Source organism: Neodiprion fabricii, chromosome 7 (genome assembly GCF_021155785.1).
Source record: "Neodiprion fabricii isolate iyNeoFabr1 chromosome 7, iyNeoFabr1.1, whole genome shotgun sequence".
Classification (NCBI taxonomy): Eukaryota; Metazoa; Arthropoda; class Insecta; order Hymenoptera; family Diprionidae; genus Neodiprion; species Neodiprion fabricii.
Window position 1 is genome coordinate 294,146 of NC_060245.1, and position 23,819 is coordinate 317,964.

At 38.2% G+C, this 23,819-nt stretch overlaps 5 protein-coding genes and 1 long non-coding RNA gene across 10 annotated transcripts in view; 3 read left to right on the top strand and 3 right to left on the bottom strand.

Annotated features, from left to right (window-relative positions):
• Positions 1-12,777, top strand: part of LOC124186719 (cAMP-dependent protein kinase type II regulatory subunit) — a 29,679-nt gene extending 16,902 nt beyond the window's left edge. For both annotated transcript variants that reach the window (XM_046578650.1, XM_046578651.1), the window contains 6 exons: positions 2,710-2,793; positions 6,255-6,361; positions 6,559-6,817; positions 6,911-7,069; positions 8,290-8,392; positions 8,519-12,777. In XM_046578650.1, the coding sequence (XP_046434606.1) occupies positions 2,710-2,793; positions 6,255-6,361; positions 6,559-6,817; positions 6,911-7,069; positions 8,290-8,392; positions 8,519-8,649 (843 nt within the window). In that variant the 3' untranslated portion in view covers positions 8,650-12,777. The remainder of the gene's footprint in view (positions 1-2,709; positions 2,794-6,254; positions 6,362-6,558; positions 6,818-6,910; positions 7,070-8,289; positions 8,393-8,518) is intronic.
• Positions 12,778-13,490: 713 nt separating this feature from the next.
• On the bottom strand, positions 13,491-15,839 carry LOC124186724 (carbonyl reductase [NADPH] 1-like). The gene is made up of 4 exons (XM_046578659.1): positions 15,632-15,839; positions 15,232-15,492; positions 14,621-14,859; positions 13,491-14,550 (listed from the first exon to the last, which is right to left on the bottom strand). Exons 1-4 carry the CDS (start codon positions 15,647-15,649, stop codon positions 14,202-14,204), a joined length of 867 nt encoding a protein of 288 aa, XP_046434615.1. The 5' UTR covers positions 15,650-15,839; the 3' UTR covers positions 13,491-14,201.
• Positions 15,840-15,965: 126 nt separating this feature from the next.
• On the top strand, positions 15,966-17,982 carry LOC124186726 (carbonyl reductase [NADPH] 3-like). Its single transcript, XM_046578661.1, has 4 exons — positions 15,966-16,168; positions 16,260-16,520; positions 16,779-17,017; positions 17,093-17,982. Exons 1-4 carry the CDS (start codon positions 16,151-16,153, stop codon positions 17,418-17,420), a joined length of 846 nt encoding a protein of 281 aa, XP_046434617.1. The 5' UTR covers positions 15,966-16,150; the 3' UTR covers positions 17,421-17,982.
• On the bottom strand, positions 17,448-18,774 carry LOC124186738. Its single transcript, XR_006871715.1, has 2 exons — positions 18,650-18,774; positions 17,448-18,564 (listed from the first exon to the last, which is right to left on the bottom strand). It is a non-coding gene; the product is annotated as an uncharacterized LOC124186738 (long non-coding RNA).
• LOC124186725 (carbonyl reductase [NADPH] 3-like) lies at positions 18,046-19,593 on the top strand. Its single transcript, XM_046578660.1, has 4 exons — positions 18,046-18,184; positions 18,266-18,526; positions 18,764-19,002; positions 19,078-19,593. Exons 1-4 carry the CDS (start codon positions 18,164-18,166, stop codon positions 19,403-19,405), a joined length of 849 nt encoding a protein of 282 aa, XP_046434616.1. The 5' UTR covers positions 18,046-18,163; the 3' UTR covers positions 19,406-19,593.
• Positions 19,594-19,767: 174 nt separating this feature from the next.
• Positions 19,768-22,011, bottom strand: LOC124186722 (carbonyl reductase [NADPH] 3-like). 4 transcript variants are annotated; one of them, XM_046578656.1, is made up of 5 exons: positions 21,956-22,011; positions 21,273-21,448; positions 20,897-21,157; positions 20,575-20,813; positions 19,768-20,499 (listed from the first exon to the last, which is right to left on the bottom strand). In XM_046578656.1, the coding sequence occupies exons 2-5, from the start codon at positions 21,387-21,389 to the stop codon at positions 20,175-20,177; spliced, it is 942 nt and encodes a 313-aa protein (XP_046434612.1). In that variant the 5' UTR covers positions 21,390-21,448; positions 21,956-22,011; the 3' UTR covers positions 19,768-20,174. The 4 variants fall into 4 exon arrangements, with proteins under 4 accessions (XP_046434612.1, XP_046434611.1, XP_046434613.1 ...); XM_046578655.1 differs by lacking the exon at positions 21,956-22,011 and adding an exon at positions 21,869-21,904; XM_046578657.1 differs by lacking the exon at positions 21,956-22,011 and adding an exon at positions 21,822-21,836.
• Between the last annotated feature and the right edge of the window lie 1,808 nt (positions 22,012-23,819).

Below are 23,819 nucleotides of genomic sequence, written 5' to 3' on the forward strand. Positions count from 1 at the left end.
CTAATTTATACGCTGATTTACCGTTATTCCGCGAATCATATCGCACTGCCTATGCTCATTATAGATATGTACTTGTTTGGAAAATATAATAATTATGATCGTTAGATTTATGCATCGTATGACGCATGTACGTACATACATATATTATATAGTGCATTTTATCATGCATCGATAAGACACAATATGATGATACATAGGCACCGTTACGGGTATTATCGGTATACCATAGGTATGCATAACGTGTGTAGGCATGAGTGAAAAAGGTACTTTGACTATCGATGCGAAAGGACGGCACACACGCCGAGAGGAGCCACAGAGACGTCACCCGTCCTGCACTGCAGCAGCTGCGGCGAAAAGTCCGTTGATTCTGTAACGTAGCTTATATAACAATACATCTAAATATCTATACTCCAAAATTTGTTCCTCTCGTTTATACGTCGTTAGCTTTATTATTATTATTATTATTTGAAAATTTGAAAACGCAAGGCGTGTCACGGTTGAGATTTGGCGGAAAAGAGAAAATGCGGTTCATGCGTATATTATATTATAGTTGTAGTAGTGCTGTGCGATTAATCGACCAATCGGCAATTTCGATTAATTGAGTTTTTCGATTAATGAACGATTTCTATGCGTATGTACCAATTGACCTGGGAATTATTATCAAGCAATTTCGATTAATCGATTAATTGGAAGAAGGATTAACCGAAAGCGTCGATTAATCGATCAATCGAAAAAAACTGTTAAACGATTAATAGAACAGCACTGATTTGTATCCATATATTGGCGAATCTACAGAAATTTGCTACGCCTTCGGACTTTACATGCAATATGTTATGGAAGTCGTCGACGACCCAGTTTCTACCAAGCTTTGCCGACTGTTGTTGCTGTTGCTGGTTGTGCACACAGGTTCCACGCGATTTATAGCATGCCCTCCTGCTGTTGCTACAACCTACCGCATCCTACATTTACACGTGAATACGCATGCGTCTTACGAACACGCGCACACACACCACCACCGCCGCCTCTGCGTTACACGAGGTCTAACCTCGCGCGTTCATCCATGCGGACGAGGTTGAGGAGTAGGAAAGTGGAAAACCCTACCAGACAACGTCTGTCATTGATTCCGATCACAGATATCGAACCTGTACAAGCACCGCGACAGCAAGGGTCAGACGACTGTCGTATCTACATACCCGCAGGTGCGCGAGGAGCGGCGACGCAGTCTTGATCGTATTTCCCATATATACATACATATTATTTTTTGCTGTTGCGAAATTATGAACCAATCGATGGAATTTAATCAAATCAAACAACAATCGACGCTTCATTTCTTTTTCTACTTTCCAATACCTATGGTATTTTATACTCATATTGTACATACAACACTTGTGTATAAGTATAATGATATCATGTGACGATGATCATCCTTTCGGAATTTGTTGTTTTTCCTTTTTCACTTCTTTTATTTACTTTTTATTGAGAATGAAAAGTATTATTATACCTATGGAGCGAGAAAGAGAAACGAAATCGGATTAACAACGAAAAATAATCTTGTATATGTAGTTACTATGTTATATGTATACCTTATGCATAGAGATTTTATTTCTTGATAACCGCGATGGCGATCGATCAAAAAATGTATGGTCCTAACGATTTCGCCGTGCACGTCAAGAGATGTTATTGTATCGGCATCCCAATTATAACGAGAAACAGACAAGAGCAAAAAAAAAAAAAAAATACAGTAATAAACATTATATACATACATATACTTATAACGTAATATAACACGTATACTTTATCACCGTCGTACACGCTGTGTGCAGCTCTCATTACTTATCCGCTTTGATTCGTATATTCTTTTATGTTGATTTTATCTGTTCCATTCCGGCATTTTTTCTTTTTTTTTCAAAGTTTTTTTTTTTACTTTTTTGTGTTTTTCATTTTTTTGCTTCACTCGCAAGCGACGCTATAACTCACGATTCCTTCACGGTCAGACGAGATGCGTATCCTTGCTGCAAGAAACGGCGGTAGGAGGGTCAAAAAGGAAGGAGAAAAAGGATGAATTGGCGAGTCTGAAAGTCGCGGCGAGGGGGGGGGGGGGGCATGCAAAAAAAAGGGTATAGCGATGAAAAAACAAAACACAGATCCGGATCCTCGTATCGTCGTCCAACAGCAGCAGCAGGACAAGGTATTATAGGTACTGTCCAGGTACTACAACACGAATGCAATCACGCGTAGGGCTTTGAGCTTGACCCGATTACCATTTTATTTTTTCTTTAATTTTTTCGCCGACAAACACGTATCACGCATGTTGACCGAATTTTTTTCGTTTTAAAAAATCAATCTCTTTCTCTTTCTCCGTCTCACGGATATAATTTATACGTACTAACGCATAAATAAAGGAAGAAAGGAAGGGAACCGATTTTGCTGTTGTGTATGTGAAGAGTCCGTTTAAAACCCTCGATCTTCGTCGAGCGACGTTCATTTGTGTCTCTCGGTTGTCATCGTCATCGTCGTTTCTCCTCTGGAACCGAGTATCGTTGTACATACTCGTACACACCTAGTCGACACAGCATCTGAGGTTGCGAGATCCCTCTCTGTCTGTCTATCTTTTTCTACCTTCTGTACATGTATACACGTTACAGTTTCATCATTTGCCTGATCACTCAAGCTTTTTAAGATAACATCGATTGAACCCTCTTGTTTCAGATGGTGCATCCGAAGAGCGATCAGCAGCGGCTTAGGTTGGGTGAAAGCGTTAAGACCATCCTGCTTTTCCGGGCCCTCGACAAGGTAAGGAAGAAGGAATACATTCTACCATTCTGCATGCATAATTATTTACATCCTCGTCAGGTATATATGGTACTTTTTATCATACGTGCGCGAAAACATGAGGCTTAAGTTAGTCACGTTATTTTAACGATTCATGTTTCGGAAAGCCCCCGTATTTCGTAATAATTCTAGGAATTTCTGAAATACAGTAAATTATATAATATGGCAAATGAAATTTAGATTTTTATAACTTCAAGTCACTTCAATGTCACTACGATATTGCACAATAGTGATTTTTCTTTTTCTCTTCCATGTTTAGTTATACGCTGACTAACTTCATCCTCAGAGTGAAAAGTGGAGCTTTGCGTAGCAGTTTAGCGGGACCAAAGTAGTCAATTTCATCTCACAGCGTTGTAAAGATGGTGTCGCGCCTGCGCAGCACACAATTGCTTCGCATTCCGCCCTTGGGAGATCACTTTCGTCCCTAGGGAGAAGAAATTCACCATTCGCGTCCCGAAAAACTACCACGAAAAATCCCACCATTTTTCATTTAGGTGTTATGAAAACTATCGTGTGCGGCTCGGGCAAAAAGTTGACGATCGCAATTCGTCTGAACTGTGATTCCACTAGGCGCAAAATTCACACTCGTCGCAATCGTAAACCTTCGTACATACGTTACTCGTGTCATGTTGCATATACTGAAACGATGATTAATTGTTTCCACTATATTAACGTCCTATTCCTGTCGTCTTTGGGCGGGTTTTGATCATAATAAGTCTATGGTTCCGATATCAACTCCCAGTTTTGTCAACAATCTTTCATAAAAAATTCGACAGAGACCCGACAGAGACTGTCGGATTTTTCATGTAGGGATCTCTTGCTCTGTCGAGTTCGCGTCTACCTCTATTTTCTGCCCCAGGGAGTTTTTAACGCTGCCAGTTAATTTCGGAACGCACCCTTTGAATCCGCGGAAAGAGACTCATTAATGAAACAACCCCCGATCACCCCGTTTAGGGAGATCACATGTTTTATTTATTACGACAGACGGTCTTTTGTATCATCGACAAGTCTCGTACCGCTCGGAGTTGTAGGTATTGGGGGTATAATGACGGTGTGTATTTGTTTGAATATTTATCCCTTTGTCGTATTTCTCGAGTATAGGCATGGCGTTAATGTCGTTTCCCTGTTCAACCAGTCAGCCAACCCCGTTCATCCTCGACGCGGCTCTTTAATTCACGATCAATGAAACAGTTTCTCTTTCTCTCCCTCTCCCTCTCCCTCTCCCTCTCCCACTCTCTCTCCCCCCTCATCTTCGTTTCGGACTCGCTTACGTGTCACGTATGTGTGTATGTGTACGGGATCTTATAATGCCAACCCCGCACACACCGCCTGCCAACCATTCGACATTTTGATCTCCCTAATATTACAGGTGCCTTGTATTGGTATGCATGCATACCCCTATATTGTACAAATAGGTATATAATTCATCGCGTATGTGTATTTAAACCTATGTGTAAGTTCGACTTCATGACGCATATACCCTACGTTTAGTCGTTATTCCCTCCTTATAGCCCTATATAACGGTTGTAAGGTCAAAGGTCTTTCCGCGCACCGGGGAAATCAAAATGACGATACTCTTGTATTATCGTACACGTACTTCGACGAGATAAATATTTCTATTATATTATTATACAAAAATTTCCGTATTGAATTATCTGATTTTATCCGCGTTTAAGTAGGCTCACGAAGACTTTACATAGACAGGCTTTTCGGTCGAATCCCGCAAACCGCGCGGTTATAATTCAAGAGGGTGAAGAAAGAAGACAGGGAAATGTGAAAAGCGGTTTTCTTTCTTTTGGCACTTTCAAACTTTCGTTTTTTCCTTCTTCCATGTATCATAATCTTTGGTACAAGTTTGCAGCGGTTGGGGTTGCGTTAAAATTATTGTCAAGTTTGCAACGAACTTTCCAAAGCTGTGAGTAGAGTCGAAAGATTCGAGTCCAATGTTTACCTCTATACCGCGTTAATCCTGAAACCCTGAAACCGCAACTGATGAATTGTATTAATTATTTGTACGGTTTACAAATGTTGGGGAAATTTTTTGGCTCGTCTTATCTATGTATAATAATGACAATAGAAGCGATAGCGTTGGACAATATCGCTGTCACGATAATTGTCAGTGAGATATGTATTGTATACTGTATAATATTTGCGTAAATGGTGTGTATATGTCTATATTAGGGTGGTCTTTAAAAAGGTCATTTTTGAATTTTGACCAGCTCGCCCCCCATTTCGGATCCACATAATTCAAAAATAATTCCCTCATTTTTTTAGATTTTCATCTCAACTCTAACCCGTGCCCGAAAAAGGGCGGATTTCCTTTTTTAACCCTTTCAGGGGCACATCAAATCCAACGAACGGATTGAGATGAAATTTGGTGCGGGGAGGTTTTTGGGTCGCTGATGTCGAATCTGAACTCATAATTTGAAAATTAAAAGTGGCGGATCCATTATGATGGACCAAAACCCCAAAGTCAATTGATATCGCCATATTGGATCCACCATTTTGGATTTTGTAATTTCGAGTTCAGATTTGTAATCAGCGACCCAAGAAAAACCCCCCTATACCAAATTTCATCTGAATCTGTTCGGTAAATTTTATGTGCCCTTGAAAGGATCGAATGGATTCCACCCTCTTTGGGTTACGGGATAGAGTCGAGACAAGAAACTGAAAAAATTAGGGAATTATTTTTTCATTATCTGGAGCCGATTTGGGGTGCGAGCCGGTCGAAATTCAAAAATGACCCTTTTAAGGGCCACTCTAGTGTATACACGTACACTCACGGATGCAGATGATAGAGTCCCACCTTTCCCAACGTCATTACTGTGTGTAATATTATAGGTATGTATAAGGCACAAAGTAAAATCATAACCTTGATCATGATATAAACGAGGATAAGGATGTGGAGGCGGGAACGGAGGAAAAGAACATTAAGGGTGATGTCGAGAACCCTGCGGTGAAGACCGAAATTCGTCTTCCTCCCCCCGCTCCTCGTCATCATCATCATCATCATCATTATCATCACCATCATCATCATCATCATCCATCCAACCAAGCACCCCCATCCGCAACTTTTCCCTCCTGGCGAAGTAGCTGGAATATGTTTAGAAGCTTGGTAAAATCCCTCTTAAATGACCAGAATTTCTACCAGCCTGGTTCTTCTCGCTTGTTAATTCACTCACCCCTAAGGATTGCGAAAAGCTCCGGCTATGCCTTGGTATCCCCTTACGATGTCGAGGCTACCTTACGTCAGCAATATTCTCGCGCATCCTCGGCCGCCTCTTTCCACTTCAACACTTGTTATCCTCTTACCTTGTTACATCCGTCACTCGACTGATTGGAAACGACATGTATTTAAATTAGAATAAAGAAACAAACGGAACATGGTCAACTATTGTTAATAATAATTTGAACATTTTCAGGAACAAATGGCCGACGTGCTGGACGCGATGTTTGAGAAAACGGTCGAAGCCGGTGATTATATAATACGGCAAGGGGACGACGGCGATAATTTCTATGTCATCGAAAAGTGAGTAAACACATGTTGTATTCATACATGACATGTATTTTTCAATAAACAATCCCCAAGGGATCGAATCGATTTCGAAGAACACTTTTGAGATGAGAATCATCAAAATATTGACACCAGGATTGTATTTACCGATAGTTGGTGGTCTCACAAATTCTAACAAATTAATTATTGCCCCTGTTTTTTTCTCCCCGCAGGGGTAAATTTGAGGTTTACGTCAAGGATCCGTCAGGTGCTGATGTCCTGATACACACCTATGACAACAGCGGTGCCTTCGGCGAATTGGCACTGCTCTACAACATGCCAAGGGCGGCGACGATCAAGGCCATCACTCCTGGTACCCTGTGGGCGATGGACAGGCAGACCTTCCGACGAATCCTGCTAAAGTCTGCGTACAAGAAACGCAAGATGTACGAGGATCTGATCAATAAAGTTCCCATGCTCAAGTCGCTCGAGGTTTGTATTCGATCAATTTAACTTTATTGAAAATTCAATGAACGTGTCGAGCATACTCAATCCTAATTCTTTTCACCAATTAAAAATCTGTAGAATTATGAACGCATGAACCTGGCCGATGCTCTGGCGCCAAAACACTTTGTCGATGGCGAGCTTATAATAAAGCAAGGCGACATCGCTGATGGAATGTATTTCGTTGAGGACGGCGTGGTCAAAATTACTATTCTCGGTGATAACGGTAGAGAAGTTGAGGTAAGAAGTAAACTTTACAACAGTTTAAATCTTTTCTCTCTTTGCTTTCTTATAACAGTACATATTTATTTACGTATATATTTATATGTATTTTCAGTTTACTCAAGAAAGTGATACACACGTCTACATATAGATATTTACGCTTGACATTATCACACTAAAACTAATGAGGCGTTAAACTATTTATATACTATGCTTGGCAAAGCTATTATACTTTTGTTTACTCTTGTGAGTGTCTCTATCTTTCTTTCTTCATCTTCTTTGTACAGTTTTTCTTACCTCATCGCCGACAACGATGTTTACTCATCTGTTTATCGCTTAGAGTCTGATTCTTTGCTTCTATTCTTTCTTTCTTATGGTTAATTCTAAGCTTTTTCAAACTATGCAAGGAAAGCGTTGACTTTGTCAAGCTTATCCCATGGAACAAACATTAGTTGTTTACACAAAACAATGTGATAATCTTGCTATATTTCTTGGTGCAGTAAATTAGTGTACATTCATTTCTCCTTGACTCACTTAATAATTATTTTTATATTGTCACTGGATGGGAAACAGGGCATTCCCACAAATGTAATCGAGGTATGAGGAGAACCCCTGTTGTCGTATAGATACTCTCGCATATTGTTGAATATACCTGTTTAATATGTGGAAGAATCCTTGCACATGATTGATATTTCGTGACAAGTAGATCAAATCGACTCTCCCTACCCTTTTGATATTTTATAGTAAAATTATCCGCTGTTCATCCGTAGAATACGAATAACTATCAAAAAGGCGTAAGATTGAACCACGCTTCGAAGTCTTCCCTAGCTATATCACAAAACAATTGTCTGATATTCTTTCGGAATAAATGTGTATAACACGTCCGTAATTTTGCCCGCATTGTAAGTGAAATCCAAATATTTGTCATCAATGTGTGTCTAAACATGTAAATCCAAGTGTACGACAAGTCTACTTTTTTATATCTCTGCATAATTCGATTCGATTACGTGAAGCGAAGCAAAGAGCAGATTTTACTATAATATTTGGCAAAAATGTGTGACACGTTTTGGTTCTTTCGTATAAATCTTCCTGGCATTCACGTCAGAATTTGGCTTCTCACTGTGAGAAAATGTCCGATTCAATCTATAAACGTTATACGATGACAAGTTTGCGAAATATTAGAGTAAAACCTACTGATCCTTTTTCCTCCCTGTACGATAATCGAAATCTGGTTTCAGATCAACCGCGTACCTGCCGGTGGCTACCTAGGTGAGTTAGCCCTGGTCACGCACAAGCCACGAGCGGCGTCAGCTTACGCGGTCGGCAACGTTAAGCTGGCATGTAAGTATCGTAAGCTGATTTCGATTTTTCAAGTCTGTTCTCTTCTACTGTGTTTTCACCTTTACCGCATCATTATTTCTCATCCAATTTATTGTCAATTGACTGACTGTTCTCGCACTTGTTCAGTTCTGGACGTCGAGGCTTTTGAACGTCTCCTCGGCCCCTGCATGGAATTGATGAAACGAAATATCGAGGACTATGAAGACCAATTGATCAAGATATTTGGAAGCAAAACTAACATCTCTGACGTTCGATGAACATCTTGATGTCGACGACGATTATTCTTATTCTTCTTCTTCCAATAACACCACAACACACAACAACAACAACAACAAAACACGCAACCATCGGCACAAAATATAGGAAAACATGTATGCGACAAACTTAATTAATTAATTGATCGACTACATACGTATAGATACATTATAGACGTATAATCACACTTAGCATGACTCTAAAAACGTCTAAACCAGAGTAAACTTTAATCAAAAAAAATAAATAAATAAAAAAAAACGAAGAAAAGTAGCAACAAAAAAAAATTGAATAATCTACCACCGGCTTTGTTCAGCACCGATTTTCAACCGCTACATGATCCTGATATATTCTTGTCAAAATCGCTATTATCGGTGTATATACATGTACATGTACGTACTCTTTCGGATAATGACAGAGTATCATTCGTCATTTTAACTCAACAATACTATAATACTTAATTTATTATTTTTATCTAGTTATTTATATCGTACCCATTGGGACCTCTCTCACTTTCTCTCTCGCTCTTTTCTCGAGTTAGTTTTAGGTTTCCATTACTTTTTTTTTCGTTTTTTCATTTTATTTTTCATCCCTATTGTGTTTATTACTTGTATTATTTCGTATGATCAATCGATCGTCTGATCGGTACCCCGTTGTATAATATTCATTGGCTCTGTAATGCTAGTAGACATTAGATCTGCCTAACTTTGATTATTCAGTTCGCTTGTGTGAAAAGTTGACAGTGTAAACAGGAAAGAAAATACAAAGCACGGTTATATTGTACACATGGTATATAACGTTCGAGTATTAGTATTAAATCGTTTTCACGAATCTCAACTTGGAATACACGTTTCCATGTTTTTTTATCTCAGCATAAATTTTCCTCTACATAACACGCGCGCGTCCTAACAAAACGATAGTCTTAATTATGAAACACTTATGAGAAATGTATATTTAAGAAATTTATTTTCAAAACGGAAGCTACAAATTCAGGGGGAAAAAATTAAAGCAAGCCACAGTGAATAAATTTCTATGTTGTTATATTCTTATTTTCTCTTTCTTCTCTCCCTCTCTCCGTCTCTCAATCTCTCTAGGATTGATCGGAGGGTGCGTGATATTTGGAATTATGAAAATAATGGGGCGTTTTTTTGCGTGAAGAGAAACAAGGGATCAAGAGAGAAAACAAAGCACAGCAGAGGGAAAAAATATTATACAGAAAGAATTGAGAGTTTCAACAAAACAATAAGTAGCCAAAGTTTTAATGTTCAAGTCAATGCTCAAGTCTTTTTTAATGTCCAAATATTTTTATTTGTTCTTCAATCGTTTGGTTCTTACTCTTCCTTCTTGTCGTGTCTCTCGTTTTCATTCGTCTCAATTTACTACAACTATACTTAAATCCTACGAAACTGATTCGGGCACAGGCTTTACACAGCGTATTAAAACGAGCTTCATCACTTTTTAAACTGAACTATAATTGATAATGCTCATGTCGCACAATACCTTACCATCGTAAATATTATAATATAAGCGATAATGCGAATTTTCACACAAACTCTGTCCACCTTAATATTAAACACCCGTGTATATCTAAACTATACTGTACTATCTATACAGCACTATTATTAAAACTATTATTAAACTAAATTGATGTCGTGGAAGAGGATAGAAGAAGTGCAAAGGAATAACATAGGTACATATATTCTGCTGGTGGAATAAGTATATATTATCGAAACAAATATATATATTTATTAATTTTTAATCACACGCACTTATGTTTGTGTATTATTATTACTACAAAAACTAAGAGAAAATAAGAAAGATATATTATCGTGCCATTGTAAAGTTGTGATATTGTGTTACGAACGGGCGAGTTCACCGCTTCATCTTCTGTCCTTCCTAATCGTCGCCAAATAATTTTTTTCAAACTTTTCAAGCCTAATTATGAAATCAACGTACGCTAAATTATCGACAAAAATCCGCCCTGCATAAAAAAAAAAAAAAAAAACTTACGTCTGTTAATTGGCCTTTTATTTATTTATTTATTTATTTATATTCTCTGATTGTTACGATAATGACAACATAATTTACCGTCGCTTCTTTTTTTTCCTTTTTTCCCATGCATTTACCTTCCTTAAACTCTTTTTCTATCTCTCTAACTATCTCTTAGTGTTAATAAGAATAAAGTATGTACACATGTACAGAGGCGCGCAAAGCCCGCGTTCTTCACGGTGACAATCTAAAAAGCAACAGGAAAAAAAAACATGTTATGAAGGAATAAATGGATACAATGAATGTTTAAAAGTTGCAAAAAAAATTAAAATAAAAATTACCAAAAAAAATGAATAAAAAAAATTAAACAAAAACTCGCAAGAAAGAGAAACAAATTTAAAAGAATAACTCACTGCCAATTACAGTTGAGATTATAAACAGTTTGTTGTTACGGGCTTAAAATATTGAGACGTCATGATTTGTCGTTTAAAAGAACTTGCTTTTCAACTAGCTGACTGTTTGTTGTATTCCCTATTTGATGGTTGTATAAATCAGAATCTGGCAGAATGAAGGATGAAAAAGAAAATAAATTTGAAAAAAAAATAAATAAAAAATTAACCAAGAAAATCGTAGTCAGTACTCATCGTATTGCGACGTATAATCATATTTCAAAACATATTTCTTCGTTCAAAAGGTCTGTAATTATCACGAAAACAGCTGTCAAGATCGCCAATCGTTTTCAACGATGCATAAAATTTTTTAATTTACTCCTTCAGAATAATGCACACGGATATGAATATTTTTAACATATTTCGAGCGTTCAAATAAATGGAATGAAAAGAACTAAACTAAACGAAAAGAGACCGACACATATGAATAGATTTATAATAAATGGACGAACCGCTTCCTATTATTCATATTATATTCATTATTTATGTTAAGTGAAAGAAAGCAAATTAAAAACTATATATATACATCTATATATAAATATTATAATAAATTAATGTATATTACTAAGAGAAATAAGAAGGAAAACACTAAAAAGTATAACAAAACTTTCCAGGGTTTTTTTTCTCCTTTTTTTTTATAATATATATTATTTATATATACATATATATATTGATATAACATAATCACAAAGGAAAGTTGTTAAAGTATTAAGAACATGCGCAAAAACATAACGCAATAGAAAAACACTTATAACATCACATTCACGCATGCTCATTTGCTCAGACACACGATTATATTTAGAAGAAAAAGACAAAAAAAAAAAAAAAGCAAAAACAAAGCAACCCATACCTGCTGTTATACGTTACTATATACCATACTGTCATATATAGAATACAAATCCATATTATCGTATTAGGTACCATGATATATAATGATGTACGTATCACATTCATGAACCGGGGGAATTAGGAATTCCTACTTTTCTGTAGACATTTTCATTCGGATATGACACTTACAATTAATTGTCGCTATTCGTTTCCACACAACATGCTTATAAATATACATGATGATAATAATATATGCATGAAATGAAAATGAATAAAAAACTAATGTTAGTATATGGGGATAAAAACACAGTAAACGTTGTCGGAAGAGAGTGTAATAATTACAATTATCAACGTTTTTAGATTATAAATGTTTGCTCTTTAGTTCGGATTATTTTGTCTTCTCTAATGCTTTCGTCTTAAATAATATGTCTCTTCCGCTTGACCAGAGTCAGCTGAATCGCACATGTACTTAACTATGTTTAAATATCGTGAAAAATGTTTTAATACTTTGTGTTGTGTTCCGATTTTTACTTGTAGAAGGTTTTATTTAATACAGGCAATCATTATATTATCGGCAGCGGTGATTAACTTACCAGTACTAGAACAAGATTTAATCCTTGACTGGATTCAGATACCTGGTATGTTCTATCACTGAAATAGAACAAGTTGCGCTAATAATTAATCTACTATCTCTGCTCGATTCCAGCTGGTCTGATCGGATGCACAGGCTCGTTCCGCACAGCAATGTGAGCATGCCAATAAATTATTGTATGTGATCAGTATACATACTTTTAATAATAATATCAATAATAGCTATTGTAATAATAATAATGATGATAATGATAATAATAATAACAATAATAATAACAATAATAATAATAGTAGTGGTAGTGGTAGTGGTAGTGGTAGTGCTAGTAGCAACATTAGGAATCTCAAGATCTGTCATGTGTCATATAGTTATAGAAACAAAGTATATGGAGAAAAAAAAAATAATATAAGTATCGTAGTAGGCGGAAAAGTTTTGCCTGCCTATTTCGGCTGGTAAATTGAAAAAACGGAAGGTGAAATATTGAATCCTACACTATATGGAGAGTAAAAAATTTATATCCAAATGAAAATGTCTCCGATTTGCATCAGTCATATTTTTTAAGTTGCCATAATATGCATTAATATCGAAGTGTTTATTAATTATATATAAATATGTGTGTGTGTGCGTGTGTGTATATATATACGTACATACATACATACATAGTGTGTGTGTATATATGCATATATATACGTATATATACATATATATACGTATATATACATATATATACACACTATGTATGTATGTATGTATATATATACATTAATAATTCTATGTTATATATCATTATATTATATTACACTTTTATTTTGATTAATGTAATTGACAAAATGAATGAAACTAGATAAATCGATATTGATATATATTATAATATAACTGCGTAAATAAGGTATACATTATTGTTATCATTATTATTGGATGAAAATCCGGCCGCCAATCAGATACGGTTTTAAGCTGATGTTTAAAAATGCGTATTATTATTTTTTCATCATTTTTGTTTTCTCATTCTTTGTTGATTCTTGTCTCTGCTCATCTTCTCATTCTATTCACGTGCATACTCATACATAAAACATAACGTAGCACAACATACCTTGTAACTTAAGTCAAATATCACAAACGTTACCAATAAGAGGGTGTTCATTGAAACGAAGGAAGATGTTGAAGCTATACGATAGTATTACCAATTTGTACGCTCCTAAGTATTTATTGGTAGTTACCTACGTTTTCATTGTTTGTTATATAATATTTTAGTCTATGGGTGAAGCGGGTGATTTGCATATTATATATATTAAAAAAAACCGTATTTGAATGGCGAGCAATAATCATCATCATCATCATTATTATTACTATTATTATTATCATTATTATTGTTATGTATTTCGTGCATAGGTACTGTAAAAACACAAAATAATAATAGTTACAATAATAATAATTAATATAATAAATGTATGAAATGAAATAATATCTGTATTCTCTATATATTTCTCTTGAATGCTTTGATGTTAATTGATGTTAATTGATGTTTAATTTTTTTCCTCTTTTTCAATTTTGAGGGAACCGCAATGTGAGATAAAAGAACAAAGAAACATCTTTCAATGTAGCATAACTGTATTTTGTTTTGTTCCATTTTATAAAACAATTATGAAGTTTTCAGCACCGCTCAAATTCTGTGGGTGATGTTTTTCTATCCTCATGTTCAAGATCAGTATAAATTAGGCGAATCGGGCCTGAAGGTTTTTACTTCGCCGTTTACCCAATCCATGACAGTATTGTCATGCCAAACGTATTCTCCCTTGATCTCCGTATACTTTGGTAACAGAGCCAGGTACAGCGGGGCCTGGGCACCTCTTTCGGGTGTCATAGTTCCCAACTTGCCAGACATGTCGGTGATCACGGATCCCGGATGAACCGCATTCACAACAATGTCTTCACGAGGATCCTTATCGAACGCCCTTTGCTGAATGCGACTCAGCGCAGAAACGCCGACTTTGCTCACCGTGTATGAACTATTCGGCCATCCAGCCTCCTTGTGAGTATTCATTGCTGCTGCGCTGGAAATAAAAGACTTGTACTAATTTCTTTGTTCAATCCGCACTTTTGTTTTCAGACGATTCGACCTACTCGACAAAATTCCTCATCATTTGTGTGAGCTCCTCCTCTGTGAGTTCGCGACTAGCAAGCCGAGCCTTCAACTCAGCTCCCTGTATTTTACACAAGTGCCCAACACTGCTGGACACCTGAACAACCCTGGAGTGTGGCCTTAGGAGTGGAAATAGAGCCTTGCAAATTCTCAGGAGGCCGAAGTAGTTGACTCTGAGTGTCTCGGCTACTCGTTGCGGAAACGTTTCTGGGGCATCAAACTATCAAATCATGGTAAAAAAAAGTAATCTCGTGAGTAAGTATCCAATAATTTCCTCTACTCGGAAATTCAGATCACAGTAGTTTTATGTTAGAATCAGAGCCCTAGGAGGTAAGTTCAAAAGATCAGATGACACGTTGTTGGGCTGTGATTAGATAAGCCGGCTAACATTTTGTTCTATACACCGCCACAACTCGTTCCAAGATGGTGCAATCAAGAAGTAGATAACAAAATTTTATGCCTGTGTCTGTAATTGAACAAATAAATGAAAGATGTCAATGCGAATTTAAAAATTTTTTCTCTATGTAGTGCAACATTGATAACTAGTGATTTGATTTTGTTTTTCCAACAGAAATTTCAAGTATTTTTGTACCATGAATGATATGCCGCCGTTGTTTACAAGAACGTCGAGTCCTCCATGGGTTTCTTTCAAATATTCTCTAAATCTTTCAACACTGGAATCGTCCGTGATGTCTAGCTGATGAAATTTTGGGTTGAAACCATCCTTCTTCAGTTTATTAACAGCGGCTTGTCCTCGCTCCTCGTTCCTTGATGTCAGGTAAACAACCCCATCAAACTCACGGCATAGACCCTTGACGATTGCATACCCAATACCTTTGTTAGCTCCAGTTACCTGTTGAACGTATCAAAAAAGAAAACAACCAGCCAGCGGTCCACGTAGGTAGATAGAAATTCTTATTTTATATTCATTCTATTATCTGCCATTTCATTGTTTCCTTAACAAGAGTAGAGTTTTTTTTTTTTTCACTTACCACCGCAATGCGCGACATCTTTCCAACGCTTCTCTGAAATTCTAATAATCTACTGTTTTTTGAGCGAGACTTGCTGTGTTATATTCGTGTCTGTTTAGAGGATGATTTTTTAAAAAGCTCTAACCGGGTGCGGGTTAGCCAGTTTGAAGCCCCGCTACTCGATTCATATTCTCTGATTTGATGAAAATCCGAGCTGTTGCTTTAACTAGGCCACGCCTACTACCGAGGTTGCGAAATAATCACCCGGTATATCAGCTAACGATAAGCCAAGGATGGTTCTTGAATTAATGTGAGTATATGTTGTCATATAATGATGGTTTTCAAGGTCATAGATTAGCGGCTCATCGGTTTTTCCAACCTCACCTTAGACCCACTTACCGCTATAAATTACCGCGAATTGTCGCTCTCGTTCAATTAATAATCTGTCATTCAATAGGCCGCATATTTAGTAATTTGTGCTAAGCAGCCTTTAAGCTCACCGCAAGTGAAAGTTTAGCATTATTACCAAGCTTTTATACGATGTCTCGTGTAGCGGTGGTGAGTTAATAACCTAGAAATTGACTCTTCGCCAATCTAGCTGAATAACGTGCATTACATATCATCTACATACGTTTCTACTCGTTTACAGGTAACCGGAGGGAACAAGGGGATTGGTTTTGCCATTGCGAAAGGACTTTGTCAAAAGTTTGATGGCGTCGTTTACCTTACCGCAAGGGATGAGACTAGAGGACTTGCTGCAGTTGAGCACCTGAAAAAAGAGGGTCTCAAGCCGAAATTCCATCAACTCGATGTCACCGATGACTCGAGTGTCAATACTTTCAAAAAGTACCTCAGCGACACTTATGGAGGCCTCGATGTACTCGTTAACAATGCTGCTATCGCTTTCAAGGTCAATATCGCGTAACCTTTAAATTGATTTTAAATTCTCACCTCGATTTATATTTCTTGAAATCTAATTATCGTGGTATAGATATTAGACGTACTTACACAAGCTCTGTGATCCTTGGCAAATTATTATTATTGCTTTAATCACAAATTTCAACAGCTCTGGAACATCAAATTAGTGCTGGTATTCTTGTTCAGATACCCTATATCGTAACAATGGTACTATTCACTCGATGCTGATTTTGTCTTTACATGTTTACAGAATGATGCAACTGATCCGTTTTCCATTCAAGCATCCGAGACCGTAAAAGTAAACTACTTCAGTTTGGTGAGAGTTTGTGAGGCTCTATTTCCGCTGCTCAAACCCCACGCCAGAGTTGTCAATCTTTCCAGCAGTGCTGGACACCTGTCCAGAATACCGGGAGCTGAATTGAAGGCTCGATTTGCAAACCCTGACCTCACCCAGGATGAGCTAGACCAGATTATGAGAGAATTTATTGAGTGAGTTAGCCAATTGATTAGTGCGCTAGTATATTTGGAAAGGAAGTCTAACTGTCAGGGATACTTCATTTCCAGAGCAGCAAAGACCAATTCCCACCAGGAATCAGGATGGGCCAACAGTGCCTATTCGGCTAGTAAAGTAGCCGTTTCTGCTCTGAGTCGTATTCAACAAAAACAATTCGACAAAGATGCCAGAGAAGATCTCGTCGTCAACGCTGTGCACCCTGGATACGTTGACACTGACATGACAAGCCACAAGGGAACCTTGACACCTCAGAGGGGTGCACAAGCTCCAATCTACCTGGCTCTCTTACCAAAGAATACCGACATCAAGGGAAAATATATCTGGCACGACAACACCATCATCGACTGGGTCAACGATCCCCTGCCCACTCCTTATTAAACGACCTTTGCTCTTTTTTATGTTCTCTTCTTGTGGACTTGGCTTGTAAAGATGAGAATGTCCGATCAGAATATCCGTCTGCACATTCCATAGTTCTCGGTAGCAACCGTCTGGCAGGCAAATTCATATCATTTGTTGATCAGTGCCTTAAATCTGATAGTAATAAACAGATCTACAGGGTCATTCAATCATTACTGAATTCGAGTGCGACTGACACAGTTGTTCCACCTGGCATTCGCATAAGCTTCTCTGTCTCTCACTCGAGTCTTGCGTTCAGTTACGAATAAATGACCCTATATCTAATTACACGTTGATTTTTCATTGTTACACTTCATATGGATAAAGGTTTCTTTATTTTCCATTTTAATATTGTTACTAATTTTTTCTTATGTTTATATACCACAAACTTTCGAATACTCATCAAACTTTATACGGGAACGTCAAGTACACTGCATATTTAATCAATAGGGTGTAATTTTCTGTTTCTTTGCGAAATGTATTACAGTTGTATTGTTTTTAACTCAAATGGTGAAAGTAGGGAATAAACAGCACAGAAATAGTCGCCCAGTTCCTCAATTATCTCTAAATACTGATAGTGGATTTAGTCTGACAATTTTATGAATCACTTCGTAAATTCGCTATGTGTAATCTCAGAGAATCTTGTCAGTGGTTTCAGATAGCTTCTACACATCAGTTCTCATCTTGTAACAAGTAAAAATTTGCGATTATTAGCTAATAGTGACATGATGTCGCGCGTAGCTGTGGTAAGTTATTAATTTGGAGTCCTGACTCCTTATATTAATCATACGTATATCCTGGATCTTGTCTTATTTATGCATATTCAGGTAACTGGCGGGAACAAAGGGATTGGTTTTGCAATTGTAAAAGGTCTGTGCGAGCAATTTGATGGGATAGTTTATCTGACTGCAAGGAACGAGGCTAAAGGTCAAGCTGCAGTTGAAGAGCTCAAAAAACTTGGTCTTCAACCAAGATTCCATCAACTTGACGTCACTGACGACTCAAGTGTCGACACGTTCAAACAGTATATCAGCGACATTCATGGAGGACTCGATGTACTCGTTAACAATGCTGCAATCGCCTTCAAGGTTGATACTATGTACTTTTCATCAGATCTTGAATTCTCCTGTCAATTTTCAGTTCATGAATTTTAGTTTTAGTTCTTTTAATAGTTAGCCATATTATCTCTCATACATGCTTATCTTGCTTACTAATGCCAGCAGCTCTGAATCGTAAGACCAAAGCGCATTCTACTGCCGAGGTATCTAATCACATAAAGAGATTACTTGAAGCTTGATACTAATTGAGTTATTATCTATTTACAGCACAATTCGCTTGACCCGTTTTCTTACCAAGCATCAGAGACCATAAAAGTGAATTACTTCGGCTTGGTGAGAGTTTGCAAGGCACTGTTTCCACTACTGAGAGACCATGCTAGAGTTGTTAATCTCAGCAGCAGCGCTGGACACTTGTCGCGAATACAGGGAGACGAGTTGAAGGCTCGACTTGCAAGTCTGACGCTCACTGAGGATGACCTAAGCCAAATCATGAGGGATCTCATCAAGTGAGTTGCGACTGTTGCATCGATGAATTCGTATATTCAAATCAGAGGTCAACCCCATTCCAATTTCATTTACAGCGCAGCGCAGACTAACACTCACAGAGAATTGGGATGGGCCAACAATGTTTACTCAGCTAGCAAGGTGGCTGTGTCCGCTTTGACTCGCATTCAACAAAGGGCGTTTGACGAAGATGCCAGAAAAGACATCGCTGTAAATTCTGTACATCCTGGTCTTGTCGAGACGGACATGACGAGCCACAGAGCACATTTAACTCCCGAAAGAGGTGCACGAGCTCCCTTATACCTGGCATTCCTAACGAAGAATACGAATATCAAGGGAAAATACGTCTGGCACAATAATATTATCGTTGATTGGATTAATGATCCCTTGCCCGGTCCGTACTAGACGACCATTGTTATTCTCTCCAGTGTTACTGTAGACAATTCTGATAGAAATCCAAATGTTTGCTGACTAATGTTCAGCACATTAGTACTGTATGTTAATCAGTGCTTGAAAATTAAATTGACAGGATGAAGATGGCATATTGATTTTGTCTATATCATCTGAAGTAATAAACGAGTAGTTATTACTTATTCTGAAAATTATTTCTACCTGAGCAGCTTTCAACTGATAGAGACGCGTGATAAAGTATGAATTAAGCTAAAGCTAATCTAGTCCGTTTTCGTATTCACTCTTATCGTGGTTGCAAGACTTGCTATAGTTATGGTAAGGGTATCATTTAGGACGCATTATTTTTCACACGAATATTGCAATCTGAATTGAATAAGTAGAATATGTAACGTACAAGTATTGTATAATGTTGGGAAGAAGAAAGCATGAATGAAATGCATAAGATCTATAACGACTTTCTCATTGCAGTAGTTAATATTCTATGGTTATGAAGAAGACAACGAGTTTTATTGTGAAATGCTGTAATATGTTTTATATCTCATCAAAGAGCGTTTACATAGTAAGCTATGTGATGTTTATGCCAGGAATACGGGTAGATAAGAGATTATGTAATGTCAGTTGTGTAATACCTCGAGTGTTTCTCAAAGGATAATTGAGATTACAAGGCATCACAAGGTATATGTATATTTATTATTTCAAAAAAGTGGAAAACTTTCATAGAGAGCAAACGACTTCTATGTATAAAAATATAAAATTCGTTTGATCAAGCAGCTGGTTTGGGACCATTAGCCCAATCAACAAGAGTGTTATCGTGCCAGATGTATTTTCCTTTAATGTCAGTGTTTTCTGGTAACAGTGCAGCATAAAGCGAAGATTGAGATCCCCTTTCGGGAGTGAAAACACCCAGGTGGTCGGTCATGTCGGTATTCACATATCCTGGGTGAACCGCGTTAACTACGAGGTCTTCTCTGGCATCTGTGTCTAATGCTTTTTGTTGAATCCCAGTCAAAGCAGAAACACCAACTTTGCTTACCACGTATGGTTTGTCTGGCCATCCTGAATCTTGATAATTATTCGTTTTTGTGGCTCTGTAAAGAAATTGGAATTAATGCCAAATTCCGATTCAAATGAGACTGCTATTCAATTCATTGCTTATAACGCACTCTATGAAATCTCTCATAATCTGGTTCAGTCCTTCCACCGTAAGCTCAGAGTTAGAGAATCGAGCCCTGATTTGACTGCCTGGTATTAAAGGTAGACGTCCGAATGCACTGGATACATGAACAACTCTGGCGTGGGGTCTCAGCAGTGGGAATAGAGCCTTAGAAACTTTTAATAAACTGAAATAGTTAACTCGCACAGTTTCAGATGCTTGGACCGAAAACAGTTCGGTGGCATTTTCCTGCAAAAATTTGTTTTCAAATTTGTTATTATTGAGGACTGAAGGTAGTTTGAATTCCGATGTAATCTGTAACAAAACTATACCTTAAAGGAAATACCGGCATTGTTGACAAGGATATCCAGACCTCCGTGTGTGTCATTAAGATAAGTTTTGAACGCATTGACACTCGAGTCATCTGTAATGTCAAGTTGATGAAATCTTGGCTGTAAGCCAATTTTCCTCAGCTCTTCAACAGAAGCTTGCCCTCGCACCACACTTCTGGCGGTCAGATAAACAGTCCCATTGAACCGTTGACACAACCCTTTTACAGTTGCAAAACCCACTCCTTTATTGCTTCCAGTTACCTGTGGCATAGTAAATTCATTTTAAGTGATAATATTGAATTTCAGTACAGGTATATTAGCTTTATATTTCATTCAGCTATTCAGTCAACAAACTTGGACATTATTTTTAGTTTACCACCGCTACGCGTGCTGTTCTGTCCACATCAGTGTTAGTGTTTGGAATTATTGAAAGTACTGTATAACTGCACAATATCCCAATAAACACGAGCGATGTAGTCAACAGGTGTTTCATTGTAAAGAGGTCAGGCGAAGGCAGGCCGCGTTGAGTCGAATGTGGTACTGAATGGGGGACTTCTCCCATAGAAATAAGAGATCTGTATATGGCAACTAAATGATCTGTCACAATTAAATGAGTATGAGACAAGGACAGAAATTACTTTTACATGTGGACGTGGACTCTGAGCGATATTTTAGTTTAGTAGTAGTAGTAGTGATATACTTGACCCAATCATTGGATCTTTATCTCGGGCAGTGGATACACGAGTTCCTAAATCAAGGCAAATTGGAAACAACAACGTATGGCTGCGGACATGGTATGAAGCTGATGAGCTCGAGGCTGCCAGTCTGTGATTTGATTTGACTAATTTTCCAATACCAAAACAGAAACGTAGAATATTATAATACGTTGCATGATGAAGTATGCGTCAAAAAATGATGTGCAAACCCTTCCAAATAAACCAATAAGTTTACGTGTGAATAATGACTTATTACTTTCTAACCCCTTCTGCACGCCTCTCCTGATTACCAGAAAACTACAAGTCTAAATGGCAGCGCCTAATTATAGGCAACCAAACTTACATGTACGCGATACGCCCACCAGGCATAAGGCGTGCCTTCGATCAAGCTCCTCGGCTCAGATGTTCTCCTAATACCAGGAGTAATTTTTCGCTGCAATTTCTCCGAGTTGCTTATTCCAAGTGGTAGCGCCTAATTATAGGTAACCACGTTTATACGTATGCGACACGGGCTATCAAGCATAAGGCGTGCCTTTGCGCCTAATCATAGGCAACCACGCTTATACTTATGCGACACGGGCTTTCAGGAATAAGGCGTGCCTTTGATCAAGCTCCTCGGCTCAGATGTTCTCCTGATACCAGGAGTAATTTTTCGCTGCAATTTCTCCGAGTTGCTTAGCTAAGTGGTAGCGCCTAATCATAGGCAACCACGCTTATACTTATGCGACACGGGCTTTCAGGAATAAGGCGTGCCTTTGATCAAGCTCCTCGGCTGAGATGTTCTCCTAATACCAGGAGTATTTTTTCGCTGCAATTTCTCCGAGTTGCTTAACTAAGTGGTAGCGCCTAATCATAGGCAACCACGTTTATACGTATGGGACACTGGCTTTCAGGAATAAGGCGTGTCTTTGATCTAGCTCCTTGGCTCAGATGTTCTGGTGATACCGGAAGTAATTTTTCGTGGTAATTTTTTCGATTTGCATAGTTTTAAGTGGCAGTAGCATGTAAGCAAACGATCACATGCCTTCTCAAGTAAGCAGGCATGCCTTAATTTATACACACAGCGTCGACATCACATGCAGTCAATCAATCAATCAATGTGTCCCTGTTTTTAGAAGAGCTCCTCGGTTCTCATGTGCTCCTGATACCAGGAGTCATTTTCGCTGAAATTTCTCCGATTCTCTTAGGTCTAACAGAAAATGGCGGGAAAATTAGCGATCACACGCACTCTCAATCAAGCATGCATGCCTTCAATCATACAGCGTCGACATCACATGCAGTCAATCAATCAGTCAATGTGTCCCTGTTTTTAGAAGAGCTCCTCGGTTCTCATGTGCTCCTGATACCAGGAGTCATTTTCGCTGAAATTTCTCCGATTCTCTTAGGTCTAACAGAAAATGGCGGGAAAATTAGCGATCACATGCACTCTCAATCAAGCAGGCATGCCCTCAGTCACACAGCGTCGACATCACATGCAGTCAATCAATGTGTCCCTGTGTTTAGAAGAGCTCCTCGGTTTTTCTGCGCTCCTGATACTCGGAGCATGCATGCCTTCAATCATACAGCGTCGACATCACATGCAGTCAATCAATCAATCAATGTGTCCCTGTGTTTAGAAGAGCTCCTCGGTTCTCATGTGCTCCTGATACCAGGAGTCATTTTCGACGAAATTTCTCCGATTCTCTTAGGTCTAACAGAAAATGGCGGGAAAATCAGCGATCACATGCACTCTCAATCAAGCAGGCATGCCCTCAGTCACACAGCGTCGACATCACATGCAGTCAATCATTGTGTCCCTGTGTTTAGAAGAGCTCCTCGGTTCTCATGTGCTCCTGATACCAGGAGTCATTTTCGACGAAATTTCTCCGATTCTCTTAGGTCTAACAGAAAATGGCGGGAAAATCAGCGATCACATGCACTCTCAATCAAGCAGGCATGCCCTCAGTCACACAGCGTCGACATCACATGCAGTCAATCATTGTGTCCCTGTGTTTAGAAGAGCTCCTCGGTTTTTCTGCGCTCCTGATACTCGGAGCATGCATGCCTTCAATCATACAGCGTCGACATCACATGCAGTCAATCAATCAATCAATGTGTCCCTGTGTTTAGAAGAGCTCCTCGGTTCTCATGTGCTCCTGATACCAGGAGTCATTTTCGACGAAATTTCTCCGATTCTCTTAGGTCTAACAGAAAATGGCAGGAAAATT